The 20837-nt window shown below is 40.9% G+C and overlaps 2 protein-coding genes and 4 non-coding genes across 9 annotated transcripts; 1 reads left to right on the forward strand and 5 right to left on the reverse strand.

Annotated features, from left to right (window-relative positions):
• Positions 1-1131: 1131 nt before the first annotated feature.
• Positions 1132-4960, reverse strand: LOC123995337 (40S ribosomal protein S7). The gene is made up of 7 exons (XM_046298884.1): positions 4899-4960; positions 4027-4112; positions 3853-3924; positions 3258-3401; positions 2729-2793; positions 1671-1821; positions 1132-1244 (listed from the first exon to the last, which is right to left on the reverse strand). Exons 2-7 carry the CDS (start codon positions 4099-4101, stop codon positions 1167-1169), a joined length of 585 nt encoding a protein of 194 aa, XP_046154840.1. The 5' UTR covers positions 4102-4112; positions 4899-4960; the 3' UTR covers positions 1132-1166.
• Positions 1410-1634, reverse strand: LOC123995990. Its single transcript, XR_006831936.1, has one exon. It is a non-coding gene; the product is annotated as a small nucleolar RNA SNORA73 family (small nucleolar RNA).
• Positions 2348-2572, reverse strand: LOC123995991. Its single transcript, XR_006831937.1, has one exon. It is a non-coding gene; the product is annotated as a small nucleolar RNA SNORA73 family (small nucleolar RNA).
• On the reverse strand, positions 2880-3104 carry LOC123995992. The gene has a single exon (XR_006831938.1). It is a non-coding gene; the product is annotated as a small nucleolar RNA SNORA73 family (small nucleolar RNA).
• Positions 3497-3721, reverse strand: LOC123995993. Its single transcript, XR_006831939.1, has one exon. It is a non-coding gene; the product is annotated as a small nucleolar RNA SNORA73 family (small nucleolar RNA).
• LOC123995336 (ribonuclease H1-like) lies at positions 4957-12414 on the forward strand. 4 transcript variants are annotated; one of them, XM_046298881.1, is made up of 10 exons: positions 4957-5046; positions 5333-5434; positions 5546-5670; positions 5849-6049; positions 6379-6478; positions 7529-7583; positions 7726-7810; positions 7976-8100; positions 11580-11737; positions 12090-12414. In XM_046298881.1, exons 2-10 carry the CDS (start codon positions 5370-5372, stop codon positions 12118-12120), a joined length of 945 nt encoding a protein of 314 aa, XP_046154837.1. In that variant the 5' UTR covers positions 4957-5046; positions 5333-5369; the 3' UTR covers positions 12121-12414. The 4 variants fall into 4 exon arrangements, with proteins under 4 accessions (XP_046154837.1, XP_046154836.1, XP_046154839.1 ...); XM_046298880.1 differs by having other exon boundaries at positions 4957-4985; XM_046298882.1 differs by having other exon boundaries at positions 4997-5037.
• Positions 12415-20837: the final 8423 nt, after the last annotated feature.

Raw genomic sequence — 20837 nt, forward strand, 5'->3', positions numbered from 1 at the left:
GGTGTTACCTGAGTACATGTTGAGTCATAGGTGGGTGACTGCCTAGATAGGTGATGGGAAAGTAGTTATGACAGGAGTCCCGAGTATCGAGGCTTAACTATCCCATACAATAGCAACCAATCAATAAAATCAAGAACTATCATCAGGAATCACGTGATATGAAGGAGTGGGGCGCCGCCCGACCAACTTGTTTCAGCTGTCATAGGAACGAGCTCATCACTCGGAGCGCAACTGTCAAACGGCTGATAATTGAGCTTCTCCAGTGCCAAGTGGCAGAGGGCAAGTAATTCCGGTAAAGGACGTGACCACATCCAAGCTATATCCTGCAGTCAGTGATTTACCCATTGATTAGAATTTTTTGCAAAATGTTTATTACAACAGTCTTACTACCCCCCCATCATATCTCAAAACCTAAGGTTACTCCATTGATTATATTTTTTGAATTCCTCAAGGAAACAACGTATAGCCTCAATACCTGCCATGTTAATTTATGGAGTGCTGGTCCATGCAGCCCCATAGCTCCCTCAGTGGCCTCACACTGCACAACATAAGCGTAAACTTGACTGTTGTGCGCAATAGCCTATATTGGGCACATATCCCAGTGAAGATTGTATAAATCCACCATTTGGTACATAGGCAAATACATTACCTGTCAATTCCACTCAATATCTAATAATTGGATCAGGACATTAATCCAGTGTGCAAAAACCCCCATTGTATACTACCATTACAAAGGCCCAAAAGCAACCTGAAAAGCCCGCCTAGCATCACAAATTGTAGGATGTAGCAATACAACTGATCAGTCATCAAGGCTGCGCCAAGTCTTCAGTTACTCAAGTTAATGGTCCTTCTGACTGACATACTTTTCTGAAAGGATATTAGTCTCTAGACCAGGGCTCTCCAACTGTTCCTGGAGAGCTACCGTCCTGTAGGCTCACTCCAACCCTCATCTAGCGCACCCGATTCAAATAATTAGCTGAGAAACTGAATCAGGTTAGTTACAACAGGGATAGGAGAACACCTAAAAGAGGCTAGCTCTTCGGAAACAGGGTTGGATCCCTGGGCTAGACCACCATGTATGGGATTGGCATGACTGACCACCCTATCCCCAGAGAACACAGAGCAATGACATTGAGAGTAAACTCATTTATTTTGTCATCTGCACTCTACAGTTGGAATTCGGGGAATTCAAAAACAACGTCTTTGCCTGTGAGCTTCTTGTAGACACCGGAGAAGGTCTCAACCTGAAAATAAAGGCAACCACTGGTTAACCACTGCATAGACTGCAACATTTACAGGTTATGATGATCAATATATCAATTGCATATGACATCACAAAAGGCATGCATTTGGCACATTTGCCAAAGACATTTGCAGCACATAAAGCATTTGAGACATCAGTCAAGAGAAATTGTACACTGCATGGTTTAGCCCCCCAGTCATGGCCCAAAGGGCTCTGGGAAGATGTAGGAATATACAGAACACCGTCCTCACCAGCCCAAAGGCCGGGGACAAAGCTTGCTCTCCAACGTCGTGGAACGGGACTGTACGTCACAGCACTGTGAAGTACTACGCTCCCATACGCCACAAGGACAGAGCCATGCGAGAGCAACCTCACCGGATGTCCACGTTGGGGTTAAGGTGGGTGAACAAACTGCGACACGACTCACTTTGTGTTCCACATTGTTCTGCTGAGCCTTGTCAAGGTGGACCTTGATGAGCCGACTGCTGTCCAGCTTCACACGGATCCTCTTGCCAACAATCTCACTGGGGAAGACCAGGTCTTCAAGGATGGCATCGTGCACGGCAGTCAGAGTACGGCTGGAGAAACAAATCACAACGTGCATTAGACATTTGAAGTAATTACAGAAATGTTCTAAACCATGCGAAAACTAGTTTTCCTACAACCAGTCTCATTCAAAATCAGAGGAAGATTATTTATGCATGTATTGAAAGGGCAACAATCAAATAGCTATACAGGTATTTTGAAATCATTACCGGAGACAAGCAGAGTCTGCTTTAGATTATAATTGTTTATATATTTACCAGGCAAATTTACTGAGAACAAGTTCTTATTTACATCAACGACCTGGGAAGTAGTTACAGGGGAGAGGAGGATGAATGAGACAATTGGAAGCTGGGGACGATTAGGTGACCATGATGGTACGAGGGCCAGATTGGGAATTTAGCCAGGACACTGGGTTTAAAATACCTACTCATAGGGTAATGCAAGGTAATAGGAAGTAAAGTTGATGTTGCATTATACGGTTTGTCCCAGTTTAATCTTGTAGCTATATAATAACCTATTATAAAATCCCATTAAAAGCATACGACATGGAATTAGTGAAATTGTACACTGCATGGTTAAGCCCCCCAGTCATGGCCCAAAGGGCTCTGGGAAGATGTAGGAATATACAGAAAGCAGTCCTCACCAGCCCAAAGGCCGGGGACAAAGCTTACTCTCCAACGTCGTGGAACGGGACTGTACGTCACAGCACTGTGAAGTACTACGCTCCCATACGCCACAAGGACAGAGCCATGCGAGAGCAACCTCACCGGATGTCCACGTTGGGTCCAAATATGGTGTGCAAGTATGGCAGCATCACATACGGCACAACAATTTCAACTTCTAAACCTAGCACCCATTTGCTCGAACTTTAAAGCTACAATACATGTTCTTCCATACAGCATGTAGTCGTGGACATGCTGGTGTGACAACAGAACTCACCTCCTGGGACGCTTCTGCTTATTCTTGATACGGCTTTTCCTGGTTGGTTTGGGCAGGATTCTCCTCTGCAAGTAAAAAAATAAAATAAAAAAACAGGGCTTACTTACCAATTTACACATGGAGACTTTTAAAGCCCAACAAGCATTCTAAATAATGTACACTGCATGGTTTAGCCCCCCAGTCATGGCCCAAAGGGCTCTGGGAAGATGTAGGAATATACAGAACACCGTCCTCACCAGCCCGAAGGCCGGGGACAAAGCTTGCTCTCCAACGTCGTGGAACGGGACTGTACGTCACAGCACTGTGAAGTACTACGCTCCCATACGCCACAAGGACAGAGCCATGCGAGAGCAACCTCACCGGATGTCCACGTTGATATTATGCTACACTCACAGCATAGAAACATGTATATTTGAGCACTAAAGAAGTCTGTTAATAGACTTCTCCAAAATAACCAAGCTAGCCGACAGTGGGGCCACCGCAACAGCAACTCGTGGAAGACAGGACAGCGAGACAACATCACCCTAACCTGTGCAACGAAGACGACGTGTTTTCCGCTGAACTTCTTTTCCAGCTCCCTCACGAGTCGCACCTGAATCTTCTGGAAAGATTTCAGCTGGGGCACGGGGACAAAGATGATGATGGCTTTCCTGCTACCACCAACTTCAATTTCCTGGGGGAGAGAATAGCATTTCAGTTAGAGCACAAATTGAGGCAAATACAAACACTTCAATAGATGCTTTGAGTGCTTCAGCTGTCTGAATGAAATTGTATGCACTGCATGGTTTAGCCCCCCAGTCTTGGCCCAAAGGGCTCTGGGAAGATGTAGGAATATACAGAACGCCGTCCTCACCAGCCCGAAGGCCGGGGACAAAGCTTGCTCTCCAACGTCGTGGAACGGGACTGTACGTCACAGCACTGTGAAGTACTACGCTCCCATACGCCACAAGGACAGAGCCATGTGAGAGCAACCTCACCGGATGTCCACGTTGGGGTTAAACTCAAACACAGCTTACTAAGAGTCAGACAAACTCCTACCACTTTCATCTTCAGTTATCCAAAAATGGTCTGAGCAAATAGTCAGAATGAAGGCAAGTACAAGACATGCAGTACAGGATCCTTGCCTTTGCAGCAGTGATGTTCAGCTCCCTCAGCTGAGCCTTCATGTCTGAGTTCATCTCCAGCTCCAGGAGAGCCTAGAGAGAAGGCTGACGTGTTAAATATGGCTTACAGCATTAGCCAAGCGACTAAGGAAGTTTTATACAGTGCCATATATTGACAGATTTGACATAGCTTACCTGGGATATTCCAGACTCGAACTCATCTGGCTTTTCGCCATTGGGCTTCACGATTTTGGCGCTGGTACTGAACATGGCCTATGTCTCTGGAATTAATGAAAGACAAGACTACCATTTGAGCATACTCCGGAGTCCTGTATGTCTTTGGACATCATGCACGGTTTCAGGTAATGTAGTATACACACTGAAACTAACCAACGTTAGCTGAGTGGTTCATATGCCGACTCCATCACACCATACAGACATGCAGTTACTAGCTAGCGCTATCGGCTAAGGTTGATCAAACGAACAGTCGACAACGGCTGATTTCACGTACACATTCAAAATACAAATGACGTTAGCTAGCTAGCAGCCATGCCATCATAAACAACATAACAAGTAACTATTGTATCAAACAATGTACAGGAGATAGGGTCGCATGTTCAAAGTTAACTATTTAACATTAGTTAGCTAACGTTAGCCAGTTGGTCGTCTTTAAACCAGGTTCATTATCAAATGGCTAACGTTAGCTAGCAACGGCCTGACAGTACTCAACCATACCTCAGGCTAAACAACTGTCAGGACACTTGACAAAAGGAAAATATTAAAAACGGTTAAAAAAAAGCGACTAGTCGACGAACTATACAGGCAATTCTTACAAGAACACATGGGCCTCAACGCGCCAGCTATGCCTCCTTTCCGTTTTCATGTTAGGTCTATCCTGAAACACTTCATACAATGAATTACACAACGGCCATCCAAAACCTTAAATATAATAATCTAACGCATCAACAGTCTTACATCAACTCTGATACAAGAACGATGAAATTCTGTGCACATTTACAACAGTTTGACAAGAAATTCCGACCAGTGGGAGCATTATCTTGACCTACCTCAGTCAACGACGGCCGGGGAAGAGGCCGGAATCTCGCGAGAGGAGTATACAAATACGTCGTGGAAGGAATCATGGGAACACGGAAGTATGATTTTTAACACCAACAGATCAGTGCAGCAGATATCGTGAACGTTGAAGTAATTAATGTAAATACCGAGTCCAAAAATAAGCATGTCAGTGTAGATGATGTTCAAATGTATAGCTAACTTGTAGAGTTGTGTGTTGACATTACGGTCGTTAGGTAGTAGCTAGCAATATGTGTTTGCTTTGGGTTAGTGGTCTAGCAAGCTAGCCACTGTTTACATACCTATATTTGTTTCCAATGATGGCTAGCTAATAGTTGTTCTTGCATTTTAACACGTAGCTATTTAGTTTGTTCAACTTGTTCACATTTCTGAAATCAAGACAATGACCGTTACCCGTTCTTTATAGTATAATACACAGGGCAGTCTGCATTGGCACAGAGGAGATGGTGAAAGGCAAATTCTTCTACGCTGTGAGGAAAGGATTAAACCCTGGAGTTTACCAAACTTGGTGAGCTGTGTAGTAGTTACCTAGCTAGGGAGCTAGTTACCACTGTAGTGTGTCTTTCGACACATTTTGTCATTTCTATTCACATTGGATATCATGTGTTTACTTTTTCAGGGATGAATGTAAGAAACAAATTGACAAGTTCCCACATGCCAGCTACAAGAAGTTTGCTGCTGAAAAGGATGCCTGGGCTTTTGTCAGAGGCGAAGCAAGGTCGATAACACCAGACGTGTCAGAAGGTAGATTGATGGCTATGTTCTTTCTCTATGGGTCACTGTACTTGTGAAATGACAATACAATGGGTAATGTTGTTACTGGCATTAGGAATGGGCAGCCTATCTTGTCATTAGACAAGTAGTGCACCATTCAGGCACAGCAGAATCAGACTTCTACTCAGACCAAGGTATTATCTTTCAGGAACCAGCTATGAGGCAACACTCCCACGAAGGGCCCCGGAGGCCCTTGAGTATATTCCCATTGGTCAGAAGAGACACTATAATCACGTGGAGGAGGAAGAGAAGGAGGTGGTGTCCCCTGCCAAACGAGCTAAACCTTCCCAGGAGGCATCTCAAGACAGCTGTGCATCTTCAAAGAGCTCTGATGGATTCACCTACATGGGTAAATATACCTGTTACTCCTTTAAATCGTATTTCTTGTTTTTGTAAATGTAAAACATTTTTTGTGAACAATTATTTTTAGTATATTCCATATAAGGCAACATAAAATCAGTAAATACAGCAGTACACATCAAAAAGTAATAATAAATTAAGCAAAGAATCAAGAAGGAAAACACAATGTTTGACTGTCATGTATACACATACCTATAAACATAAACATGCACAAATAAACCCCAAACTTACAAATATAGCTTATAGTAGTAGAAAATATCCTATAATGATGATTGAAAACTAATTAAACATGATTAAGAAAACAGTCTGTTTTTCCAGGTGATGCAGTGGTGGTGTACACAGATGGCTGCTGTTCAGGCAATGGGAAGGCCGGAGCCCGAGCTGGGATTGGGGTGTACTGGGGACGTGACCATCCTCTGTGAGTAGGCCTGGGTCTGTGGTTATAACTCATAGACTGTTTGACACTACATCAAATCAAATCAAATTTATTTATATAGCCCTTCGTACATCAGCTGATATCTCAAAGTGCTGTACAGAAACCCAGCCTAAAACCCCAAACAGCAAACAATGCAGGTGTAAAAGCACGGTGGCTAGGAAAAACTCCCTAGAAAGGCCAAAACCTAGGAAGAAACCTAGAGAGGAACCGGGCTATGTGGGGTGGCCAGTCCTCTTCTGGCTGTGCCGGGTAGAGATTATAACAGAACATGACCAAGATGTTCAAATGTTCATAAATGACCAGCATGGTCAAATAATAATAAGGCAGAACAGTTGAAACTGGAGCAGCAGCACAGTCAGGTGGACTGGGGACAGCAAGGAGCCATCATGTCAGGTAGTCCTGGGGCACGGTCCTAGGGCTCAGGTCCTCCGAGAGAGAGAAAGAAAGAGAGAATTAGAGAGAGCATATGTGGGGTGGCCAGTCCTCTTCTGGCTGTGCCGGGTGGAGATTATAACAGAACGTGGCCAAGATGTTCAAATGTTCATAAATGACCAGCATGGTTGAATAATAGTAAGGCAGAACAGTTGAAACTGGAGCAGGAGCATGGCCAGGTGGACTGGGGACAGCAAGGAGTCCTCATGTCAGGTAGTCCTGGGACATGGTCCTAGGGCCCAGGCCAGTTGAAACTGGAGCAGCAGCATGGCCAGGTGGACTGGGGACAGCAAGGAGTCATCATGTCAGGTAGTCCTGGGGCATGGTCCTAGGGCTCAGGTCCTCAGAGAGAGAGAAAGAAAGAGAGAAGGAGAGAATTAGAGAACGCACACTTAGATTTACACAGGACACCGAATAGGACAGGAGAAGTACTCCAGATAAACAAACTGACCCTAGCCCCCCGACACATAAACTACTGCAGCATAAATACTGGAGGCTGAGACAGGAGGGGTCAGGAGACACTGTGGCCCCATCCGAGGACACCCCCGGACAGGGCCAAACATACATTGGGTTGGTTTTCATGTGGACTCTTTACTGTAGGAATGTAGCAGAACCGCTGGATGGAAGACAGACCAACCAGAGGGCAGAATTACAGGCAAGTACTGTGTTTGTCTTATTTGTTTTAATTCTGAACTCTCTTAACCAGATTGCTGTTATTTGAATGGAATTGCCACAGCAACCTTTGGATTGTAACCCCACAGCGATTTAATCCCACATGTTGCTTCTGAATGGCACAGGCAGCCTGTAAAGCCTTGGAGCAGGCCAAAGAGATGGACATCAAGAAGTTGGTGCTCTATACAGACAGCAAGTTCACCATTAATGGTATGTGTGTGCTGCTTATAGCACTTTACTAACACTCAATCAGCAAGGGACTGACTGATTGTGACATGGCTTTGTGTGATGCTGCAGGCATGATGCAGCATCTAACATTAGTAGCTAGGCCTGCTAATGCAACTATCTGAATGACTGTTGTGTTGTTTCCTCCAGGCGTCACCAGCTGGGTGAAGAACTGGAAGCTGAACAACTGGAGGCTCAAATCTGGTGGCCCTATCATCAACAGAGAGGACTTTGAAAAACTTGACAAGTTAAATGAAGAGCTGAAGGTTGTATGGGTAAATATCAATGACGCCTGTTGCACTACATATCTGTTAATATTTTCACTTCAAGTGTAGTGGGTTTCAATGAATGGAACATAATTTCCCAAACTATGGACGATGATTGGGTCGTGTGTCCTGTGTGGCTCAGTTGATAGAGGCTATGGGTTCAATTCCCACGGGGGAGCAGTGTGAAAATGTATGGGCTTACTCATGTAAGTTGCTCTCGATATGACTAAAATAAAGAAATATGTGAGGTCTCCTGATATGAAAATGGTTTTAGAACACCTATTCATACAAGGTTTTTTTTACAAGTTAATTTTTTGAATGTCTTTCCTTAATGCATTTATGCTAGTCAGTTGTGTTGTGACATGGTAGGGGGGGGTATACAGAAGACAGCCCTATTTGGTAAAAGAACAAGTCCATATTATGGCAAGAACAGCTCAAATAAGAAAAGAGAAATGACAGTCCATCGTTACTTTAAGACATGAAGGCCAGTCAATCCGGAAAATGGCAAGACCTTTTAAAGTTTCTTTAAGTGCAGTCGCAAAAACCATCAAGCGTTATGATGAAACTGGCTCTCTTGAGGACCACCAATGGAAATGAGGACCCAGACTTGTCTCTGCTGCAGATAATAAGTTCATTAGAGTTACCAGCCTCAGAAATGTCAGTCCAAATAAATGCTTCACAGGGTTCAAGTAACTTGACACATCTCAACATCAACTGTTCAGAGGAGACTGCGTGAATTTGGCCTTTGTGGTCGAATTCCTGCAAAGAAACCACTACTAAAGGACACCAATAAGAAGAAGAGACTTGCTTGGGCCAAGAAACACGATCAATGTACATTAGACCGGTGGAAATTTGTCCTTTAGTCTGATGAGTACAAATTTGAGATTTTTGGTTCCAACCGCTGTGTCTTTGTGAGACACAGAGAAGGTGAACGGATGATCTGCATCTGTGGTTCCCACCGTGAAGTATGGAGGAGGAGGTGTGGGGGAGCTTTGCTGGTGACACAGACTGATTTATTTATAATTCAAGGAACACTTAACCAGCATGGCTAACACAGCATTCTGCAGCAATATGCCATCCCATCTGGTTTGCGCTTAGTGGTAATGAAATTTGTTTTTCAAGTTGGACCACAGAGTGAAGGAAAGCAGCCAACAAGTGCTCAGCATATGTGGGAACTGCTTGAGAGAATACCAGGAGTGTGCAAAGCTGTCATCAAGGCAACTTGATGTGGCTACTTTGAAGAATATAAAATATATTTTGATTTGTTTAACATTTTTGGTTACTACATGATTCCATGTGTTATTTCATAGTTTTGATGTCTTCACTATTATTCTACAATGTAGAAAATAGTAAAAAATAAAGAAAAACCCTTGAATGAGTAGGTGTGTCCAAACTTTTGACTGGTACTGTGTGTGAGATATATATTAAACATACACACAAACAGTGCCTTTAGGAAAGTATTCAGACCCTTTGATTTTTTTCCACATTGTTAGGTTACAGACTTAAAATGATTAAATAGTTGTTTACCCTCAATCTACACACAATACCCCCATCATGACAAAGCAAAAACAGGTTTTTTAAATGATTGCTAAAATTACTTCAAACATTTACATAACTATGCAGACCCTTTACTCGGTACTTTGCTGAAGCACCTTTGGCGGTGATTACAGCCTCGACTCTTCTTTGGTATGACGCGACAAGCTTGGCACACCTGTATTTGGGAAGTTTCTCCCATTCTTTTCTGCAGATTGTCTCAAGCTCTGTCAGATTGGATGGGGAGTGTTGCTGCACAGCTATTTTCAGGTCTCTCCAGAGATGTTGGATTCAGTTCAAGTCCGAGCTCTGGCTGGGCCACTCAAGGACATTCAGAGACTTAACCCGAAGCAGCTCTTTCATTGTCTTGGCTGTGTGCTTGTCCTGTTGGCAGGTGAACCTTTGCCCCTGAGCGCTCTGGAGCAGGTTTTCATCAGGGATCTCTACTTTGCTCCATTAATCCTTGCCTCGATCCTGACTAGTCTCCCAGTCCCTGCCGCTGAAAATAATCCCCACAGCATGATGCTACCACCACTATGCTTCACCGTAGGGATGGTGCCAGTTTTCCTCCAGACAATAACCTATCGTGGTATTTGGCATTCAGGCCAAAGAGTTCAATCTTGGTTTCAATGCCCTTTTCCCCCGGTTGCTCAGTTTGACCGGGAGGCCAGCTGTTGGAAGAGTCTTGGTGGTTTCAAACTTCTTCCATTTAAGAATGATGGAGGCCACTGTGTTGTTGGGGACCGTCAATGCTGCAGAAATGTTTTGCTACCCTTCCCCAGATCTGTGCCTCGACACAATCCTGTCTCGGAGCTCTACATACAATTCCTTTAACCTCATGGCTTGATTTTTGTTCTGTATTGCACTGTCATCTGTGGGACCTAATAAACACAGGTGTGTGCCTTTTTAAAAATCATGTCCAATCAATTGAATTTACCACAAGTGGACTCAAAGTTGTAGAAACATCTCAATGATGATCAATGGAAACAGGATGCACCTGAGCTCAATTTCAAGTGTCATAGCAAAGGGTCTGAATACTTAAATACATTTTTTTATACATTTGCAAACATTTCTAAAATACTGTTTTTGCTTTCTCATTATAGGTATATTGTGTGTAGATTGCTGAGGGAAAACATAAATGTAATACATTTTAGGATAAGGCTGTAATGTAACAAAATCTAGAAAAAGTCAAGGGGTCTGAACACTTTCCGAAGGCACGGTGTGTGTGTGTGTATATATATATAATGATTTTGAGTACGGGATGTGTGTGTGATATATATATATATATACACAGCAAAACAAGAAATGTCCCTTTTTCAGGACCCTGTCTTTCAAAGATAATTTGTAAAAATCCAAACAACTTCACAGATCTTCATTGTAAAGGGTTTAAACTCTGTTTCCCATGCTTGTTCAATTAACCATAAACAATTAATGAACATGCACTAAAGAGGCCTTTCTACTGACTGAAAAATGCCACAAGAAAGATGCCCAGGGACCCTGCTCATCTGCGTGAGCGTGCCTTAGGCATGCTGCAAGGAGGCATGAGGACTGCAGATGTGGCCAGGGCAATAAATTGCAATGTCCGTACTGTGAGATGCCTAAGACAACGCTACAGGGAGACAGGACGGACAGCTGATTGTCCTCGCAGTGGCAGACATTGTGTAACAACACCTGCACAAGATCGGTACATCCGGACATCACACTTGCGGGAATGGCAACAACAACTGCCCGAGTTACACCAGGAACGCACAATCCCTCCATCAGTGCTCAGACTGTCTGTAATAGGCTGAGCGAGGCTGGACTGAGGGCTTGTAGGCCTGTTGTAAGGCAGGTCCTCACCAGACATCACCAGAAACAACGTCGTCTATGGGCACAAACCCACCGTTGCTGGACCAGACAAGACTGGCAAAAAGTGCTGTTCACTGACGAGTCAAGGTTTTGTACCCTTCCTGCAGGCTCATCTTGACATGACCATCCAGCATGACAATGCCACCACGTGCAGAACAAGCAGTCTGATTTCCTGCAAGACAGGAATGTCAGTGATCTGCCATGGCCAGCGAAGAGCCAGGATCTCCATCCCATTGAGAACGTCTGGGAACTGTTGGATTGAAGGGTGAGGGCTAGGGCCATTCCCTCAAAATGACCGGGAACTTGCAGGTGCCTTGGTGGAAGAGTGGGGTAACATCTCACAGCAGGAACTGCCAAATCTGGTGCAGTCCATGAGGAGGAGATGCACTACACCGGGACATGCAAGTGCACCCATACTTTGACTGCTTTGCAATGACTGTCATTGGCTGTTGATTACATCACTTTTTCACATAGTTGGGGTCACAATAATTTTCTGATATCAAAATGGGGTCGTGGACCAAAAAGTATTTGAACTTTCATGGATGGATGCAAAACTGAAACTATTTACAGTCTCCTTCTGCCTTTGACTCTCTCTTCTCTCTCTCTTCTTTCTCCAGTTGCACATCCCAGGCCACGCTGGATACCTAGGAAACGAGGAGGCTGACAGGCTGTCCAGAGAGGGGGCAGCAAAACGCTCACATTAGCCCTACAAGATAACAGCCCAATATGTCATATTTACTTATCTTGTTTCTCGGTTAAATTCTATCAAATTGGGAGTTCAAGAATTAAACATTCAAGATTGTTTTGTGTGTGTGGGGGGGCATTTTAGTTATCCAGGATAATTGTTTGTCTTTTCTGTTGGGCTGCCAAGTTCTTTTCCAAAGAACAATGTTCTGTTTCTAAGTTTGTTTGTTTTTATTAAATAAAGCATCCTGTCCGAAATATTGTTGGTTGTTTAATTTAAGGAATTCCTTTAGCTATTACCTGTAGCATCATATGAGCATGCATTAATACTGTAAAGTAATTCCATTGTGGTAGTAAAGTCGGCCTATTCACTAACCACGTTTCCATCCACAGTGTGTATGCCAGTAAAGTAGGGCTGACTCAAATTAGTCAACTGGTCGATTCTTTGGTTGACCGAGATTGTTTTAGTCGAGCAGTAACAAATATATATTTGCCCCCACCTCAGTGAACTTATCTATTGCGGAGGCCTAGACTAAAATCAAATGTATGCTTGATCTGAAAATGTGGTCGGAGGCTCCATATGGAGGTTGTGACGCAATTGATTGACGGTAGGCGGGGCGGTACATCTTGTATAAACACAAACTCACTTCCTTGACAACAGCTCTGCACTGATCCGCAAAGCGCAAAACTATGAATGTCCTGAGTTCTGCTCAGGCCATATCACCGTAAATGATGCACGGCCAATGCAGACGTCGGATTGACCATGCACCCAGATGTACAATGCGCTCCCCCGCCAATTTGTGAATAGCTTGCGTTTGATTGTTACTGTATATCAATTCCCCATTATATTTCACCATATCACCGTTAATTCTTACAATTTATAATCAACAATGTTTGTTGCTTTAGTTACAGCAATTATTTGAATACATTCAATATTCGTATTCCTGTCTTCACCTTCTCATTGTCTAAGCGAACACACTGTTTGCATAGTGCACAACCTATGCTACATTGTGAGAAACAACATTTGGTTTATTTCATCCCATTTACCAGTTTTGTCAATTTAGTAGTATTTTGTTTGAAGGGCGCTTCTGTCGATGTTGATTAAGGACGCGCACGCATAGAAGTAGGCCTCTATAGGACACCTGGCAAATGTTTTCAGCTCTCTCCCTTTCGGTGACGAAAGGGAGAGCACGACCGAAAATGTCGTGTTCTGATCCAGTGGAATTACTTCTTATCTAGCTGATTACTTCTTATCAGTGCTTGACTTGGACTGAAATAGGTTGCGGTGTTGTGCAGAAAATCTCCCCCCCCCTGCCAGAACCCCCCCCCCAATCAAAAAACATTTCAGAACAACTATGGCTGAATTATTATCCTTACACTTTCAAAAATACTAGTCGAATAATACATGGGAGGGATGACGACTTTTGGCAAAGAGATGTATTTATAGACTAATTATAATCAGTAGCGGATTTAGGTACAGGCGACATGGGCAGCCGCCCACAGCAGCATCACCGGGCGCTGGGAGGGCGCTGAAGGGAGGGTTCGCCCAGGGCGCCATACAAGCTAGAACTGCCACTTACAGCTGAAACAAATAGCCTACAGCTGTGTCTGTCCCGAGCTCACTTGGGGAAACTCTGAGGGCCCAGAATACTTTATACAATGTTGCAAGTGCGTTGCAGACAGGCCATGTGTAGCCAGTGTGATGAATATGATATTTATTTTTAATCGGGATATTTTCTACCTGCAGGCTGCAATGTTGTTGTTTTTTTACATAGTTGGCAATGGCAATAGAAGTTACTTTTTAAGTTTGTATCATTTTTATTTATATTGGGTGGGCGGGGGTTCTATTAAGCAATAAGAAAAGTGTTTTAATAAGGTAATACCAAGGATCATTTAGCTATTTGATTTTGAACGGACCCCTTGAAGTATCATAATATTTTTTTTACACTGTAAAAAACGTTTTGGGGATTAAGTCAAAATAACTTATTTAATCTATTCAAGTCAACTAAATGTGTAAAATGTGTTGATTTGACAAATCATGTTAAGTTAAATTGACAACAACTCAATAAAAGCTGTAAACATAAAAAATCAAGTTCAGTTAGCGAAGAACAATTTGCTCAGTCAACTTTCAAATCAGAACTAATAAGTAAAATAAACTAAAACAAGATCCCAGTTGTTGATATTATATATATATATATATATATATATATATATATATATATATATATATATATATATATATATATATATATATATATATATATATATATATATATATTAACTACAAGTCATGAAATTGTCTTAACTTACAAAACCAAGTTGAATCAGCTATGAAGTATCTCTTCCCTCAACTTTCAAATTAGATCCAATAGGTCAAATGAAATAAATAAAGACAACATTTGTTTGGACTTTAAATGTCCAGTTAGGATAACTACAAATCTTGTAATGAACTTTACTTACAAAATTAAGTTAAATCTGCTAAGACCTATGTGTTAATTTAACGTTCAATTCAGAACCAAGAAGTCAAATCAACAACACCAAGATAACAGTTGTGTTTACTAAACATTTTATGTTTTGATAACTACAATTAATTACACTGTCTTAACCTACAAAATCAATTTGAATCATCTAAGAACAATTTGTTCAGTCAGCTTTCAAATCAGAACTAATAAGTCAACTAAGCTAAAACAAGATCCTAGCTGTGTTGACAAAAAAATGGCATGTTATATTAACTACAAGTCATTACATTGTCTTAACTTAGAAAATCAAGTTGAATCAGCTATGAACTATGTATTCCCTCAACTTTCAAATTCGATCCAATAAGACAAATGAACTAAATGAATACAACAGTTGTCTTGACTTTACATGTCAAGTCAGGATAACTACAAATCTGTACATTAACTTAACTTACAAAATTAAGTTAAATTGGCTGAGACCTATGTGTTAATTCACCTTTTAAGTCAAATCAGTGGTCTGTGCAACTGCTTCCAGTGCACATGTGCTGTTGTGTGGGATTGAGTCTGGGTTTGAACTTCTTAATTATTGCCCTAATAGTGTACTTATTGTTTAATAGTTTTTTTTGTGTGTGTTTTTGCTTTTCCACATTGTGATTGATAAAAAATGCATATTCCATGAGTGTTAACTTATTTTTATACCCCAGTTAAAGGAGCCATGGAAGGTCACAATACAGATCCCCTTTTCATACGTAAGAATCCCTATGGGGTGCTAACAATTGTCACAATTGTCATTTTGTTGATCAGTTTGTTTTAAATGGAATTTGATTGGTGCAACTTTGCTGGAGTGACTTCCCCCGTTTTCCATGCAGCCAATAAATTCTTGTTTTGTCTGTGAGGGAAAAGGTCACATGCAATATCTAATTTTCTAATTTCTGACACCAATGCAGCAAATGTTAAAGAATATGGAGCCACATAGCATGAAATGTGTCAATTGTATGGGCTATGGGTTACTATTGTGTTAGCTGAGGGTTACAGGTTTTTACTGCATGAAGGTCATGTGTAACTCTGCCAAGCTGCTTGCTTAGCAAGTCGGCCTATTGCTTATTCCTGTAAGACTAACTGGAAGTGGCTCTGGAAGATAGTGTCTGCTAACTGACTAAACTGTAGGAGAATGATTTTCATATACTATTTCACTATGCATTCACATGTATTAGTGATCCTAATATTGGGCCTAAGCTTTCATGGCAGGCCATCTAGCAATTTGTGTTTGGTGAGGCCAATGTAGTGAAAGTAATATGTGTAATGTTGCAATTGGTTATAAAATAGATTAACTACAAAAAAAAAAAAACATTCGGAATGCATCAGATCACCTGTCCCATTGTGCGATATTTGTGTAGAGTTTGCTCCTTGTTTTCCATTGATAGGGATATAGATCAAACTTCATTTGGTTTAGCACTTGCTCCTTGTAATTCTAGTAATCAATGAATTCTTTAACAAAAGTGTATAATGTTTAGAATCAAACATATGTTTTATTTACTTAAGCCTGGTCATACTATCACAATTTATTTTAGAACTCAGTGTTAATTTATAGGCGGCTGCTTCCTTTCAGGAATTGGCTTGATCAAGACCATGCTTCGACAACTATTCTACTGCATTCAGCAGCTTAGCAAAAGGTGAGTATCTCCTTTAAAACAATACAACCACACTAACATGGTATGTATCTACTTGGTAACCTACACGGTATAAATATTTATTGGGTAAGTTAACAAGTGCCCTTAATAAAAAAGAATGATAACTTTTCAGCACAAGAATAGCAAGGACATTAGCCACTATGTTACATGCCAACGAACGTTAGCTGCTTAGCACCGCGCACGCTCGATGTTAATTTGGTTAAATTAAGAAAGAAAAACAGATATTTGGCTACGTTTGGCAAATATTATTTTACTCTATCAGTTTAAATCGGATTACCTGTGCAATTCTGCTACGTGTACTGTAGTAAAATTGTAGTTAGGCTTGCTGTTATGGCGCCAAATTGCATGCTGACTAACTTGTCATTTGTTTGATAACCTGTATAACAGTAGCTAGCTACAAACGCCAACTGTAGCTATGCTGGTAGTTATAATTACTATTAGATTGGGTGGTAATGAGCTGTTATCAGTTTATTGTGGTTGTATTCAGTGACTTCCTAGCCAAACATCAGATATAGGCATGTGTAGCTAAGTAAATTCTCCAGTGTATGTTGTGGCATTTAGCTAGGATTCTGTTATCTAGAATGCTGTTAGCTAGCATACTGCTATCTAGCATAGTGTTAGTTAGGACCGTTAGGACACGTGGCTGAATTTGCACATGTGCTGTTTAAGTTCAAGTGGGTTTAGTTAGCATGGTGCTAGATAGCGCAAATGCACACGTGCTGATAAAAGCTGATTGTTGGCTAGCTGGGAAATAGTTTGACAACCTGCATAACAGTACAAAGGAACAACGTTTGCTAGCCATGCTTCTAATTCGTATTTGGTTTTAAACCTATATTTTTTTCCAAAGTATATGATTTAAAACTTGGTTAAGAATATTCCTATGATTAATTAGCCTCATCTTGTAAGTAGTAATGTCAGAATATATTTGAATATTTTACAATTGTTAGTTTGGGTGTGATGCGATGTTATGTTAATTAAACACACCATGTTATAAAAATTAATTTTGAAGTTAGTAAACAGGTTTACCTAGACAGCACTTATTGCACTTATCCAATCAACGCATCCTTATTAGACATTACAAATTGAAGCATGGACATTATGCAAGAACCTGTCCATTGCCATGTATCCATCAAGACTGTCCATCAGAAATAGCACTCAAGAAGCATTTGACTCAACACCAAAGAAATGCTCATGAAACAGTTACTGCTTGTATAAAATGTGACCTCTGTCATTTTTCTGACCCCTGTAATGTTAAGCATTATTTTTCTCATTTGAGAAGTCATTTCATCAATAAGGATTATATGCAAGGAGAGATTCAGAAAATAAGTCCTGGCTGGGTAACTGTTGATGCAGCAATGTTGACTACTTTCTCATTAAGAAGAAAGGAGATTGTGGAAAATGAGCCCCTTGTGATTGACCTAAAATTTAGATGGCCAGCGTTGTTCAGACAGATAAGTGCTTATTTAAAATCTGCAAAAGGTCCAATAAGATTTTCTGTGATTGTTGAAATTAATAATATACAGTTTCTCATACCTCAAGAGCTCGTCTCCCTTCAGATCTTTGTGCATTTTGAGTTGGTGATTAGAGGACACAAAGAACTTCATAAGTTATTAATGTAATGCGCTTTCCAAAAATGTATTCCTTTTATCTGTAGTGCTCTTAGGCTGGGTGGAAAAAACATAACTCTTGACTGTTTATAGGTCAGACAAATGCAGGGCTCTATAGCGTGTAAGCCTTTCACTCACATTTTCTGAAATCAATTATGACTATAAACCATTGTTGTTTTCAAAGGATTTCTGTCACTTAGTTTCATAGCTTGACTCTGAATCCCTTAACTTTATTCAACATTGAGCGCAGAGGCAGTCACAGGCTGTCATAGATACATTTTAAATGATCCCTACTGAGACTTAGCTAGTTTTCATGACTCCTAGCTATATATATTTTAATGACATGCTTCCGTGTTTTTCAGTGTTAGTTTCAGTTTAAACTGCAAAATCAAGATATATTTCCCCAAAATAAGTGCAAGTACGAGAGGTCGACTGATTGATCGGAATGGCCGATTAATTAGGGCTGATTTCAAGTTTTCAATAATCGGAAATCAGTATTTTTGGGCGCCGATTTTTTATATATTTTTATATGCCTTTATTTAACTAGGCAAGTCAGTTAAGAACACGTTCTTATTTTCAATGACGGCCTAGGAACAGTGTTGGAGTTATCATGCCAGGTAGTCCTGAGGCATGGTCCTAGGGCTCAGGTCCTCAGAGAGAGAGAAAGAAAGAGAGAATTAGAGAGAACATACTTAAATTCACACAGGACACCGGATAAGACAGGAGAAGTACTCCAGATATAACAAACTGACCCTAGCCCCCCGACACATAAACTACTGCAGCATAAATACTGGAGGCTGAGACAGGAGGGGTCTGGAGACCCTGTGGCCACATCCGATGATAACCCCGGACAGGGCCAAACAGGAAGGATATAACCCCACCCACTTTGCCAAAGCACAGCCGAGTATAGCCCACATGTTATACTGACATGTGGACTTCATTGTTTTTTATTTGTCAACATAAATGTTGCTTTAGTTATGATAACTCAACATTTATTGTTGATGTAATAAATGTTTAAGTTGATTCAAATGAGAATAGTAAGTTACACTGAAAAATGAAGCATTGGACATAACTGTCTTTTATTTGTCAACAATAATGTAGCTTTAGTTATTAGATATCCACATTTATTGTTAACATAAAGGTTTAAGTTGATTCAAGTAATATTAAATTAAGAATTAACAAATGTCAAATTAACCAACTATTGTTAGTCAAAATAAATTTAATAAAAGCTAGGATAACATGAAATGTGAAGTACCCTGAGCTTGAAAAGGGCAACTAGATCACTGGAAATAAAAAGTTGAAACAACAAGTAATTGTTTAGTGTATTAGCCCATACAAACACATGGAATAACAGATCGTCCTTACTGCTATTAGCCCATACAAACACATGGAATAACAGATAGTCCTTACTGCTATTAGCCCATACAAACACATGGAATAACAGATCGTCCTTACTACTATTAGCCCATACAAACACAAATAACAGATGGAATAAAACAGGAATAACAGTAGTCCTTACTGCTATTAGCCCATACAAACACATGGAAACAATAGTCAGATTAGCCCATACAAACACATGGAATAACAGATCGTCCTTACTGCTATTAGCCCATACAAACACATGGAATAACAGATAGTCCTTACTGCTATTAGCCCATACAAACACATGGAATAACAGATAGTCCTTACTACTATTAGCCCATACAAACACATGGAATAACAGATAGTCCTTACTACTATTAGCCCATACAAACACATGGAATAACAGATCGTCCTTACTGCTATTAGCCCATACAAACACATGGAATAACAGATAGTCCTTACTGCTATTAGCCCATACAAACACATGGAATAACAGATAGTCCTTACTACTATTAGCCCATACAAACACATGGAATAACAGATAGTCCTTACTACTAAGCCCATACAAACACATGGAATAACAGATAGTCCTTACTGCTATTAGCCCATACAAACACATGGAATAACAGATAGTCCTTACTACTATTAGCCCATACAAACACATGGAATAACAGATAGTCCTTACTGCTATTAGCCCATACAAACACATGGAATAACAGATAGTCCTTACTACTATTAGCCCATACAAACACATGGAATAACAGATAGTCCTTACTACTATTAGCCCATACAAACACATGGAATAACAGATCGTCCTTACTGCTATTAGCCCATACAAACACATGGAATAACAGATCGTCCTTACTGCTATTAGCCCATACAAACACATGGAATAACAGATAGTCCTTACTGCTATTAGCCCATACAAACACATGGAATAACAGATAGTCCTTGCTGCTATTAGTCCATACAAACACATGGAATAACAGATAGTCCTTGCTGCTATTAGCCCATACAAACACATGGAATAACAGATCGTCCTTACAGCTATTAACCCATACAAACACATGGAATAACAGATAGTCCTTACTGCTATTAGCCCATACAAACACATGGAATAACAGATAGTCCTTACTGCTATTAGCCCATACAAACACATGGAATAACAGATAGTCCTTACTGCTATTAGCCCATACAAACACACGCAATAACAGATAGTCCTTACTGCTATTAACCCATACAAACACATGGAATAACAGATAGTCCTTACTGCTATTAGCCTATACAAACACATGGAATAACAGATAGTCCTGTAACGGCGTTAGTCTGTTGAAAGAAGAGAGTCGGACCGAAATGCAGCGTGTTGGTTACTCATGCCTTTAATGAAGGAATCGCGGTACATGAAATAACTGAATCTAAATACAAAAACAACAGAATGGAACGTGAAACTAATTACAGCCTATCTGGTGACTACAACACAGAGACAGGAACAAACACGCACGAAATACAAAGCGAACTCAGGCTGCCTAAATACGGTTCCCAATCAGAGACAACGATAAGCACCT

This window comes from Oncorhynchus gorbuscha, linkage group LG14 (assembly GCF_021184085.1).
Source record: "Oncorhynchus gorbuscha isolate QuinsamMale2020 ecotype Even-year linkage group LG14, OgorEven_v1.0, whole genome shotgun sequence".
In the NCBI taxonomy this organism is placed as follows: domain Eukaryota; kingdom Metazoa; phylum Chordata; class Actinopteri; order Salmoniformes; family Salmonidae; genus Oncorhynchus; species Oncorhynchus gorbuscha.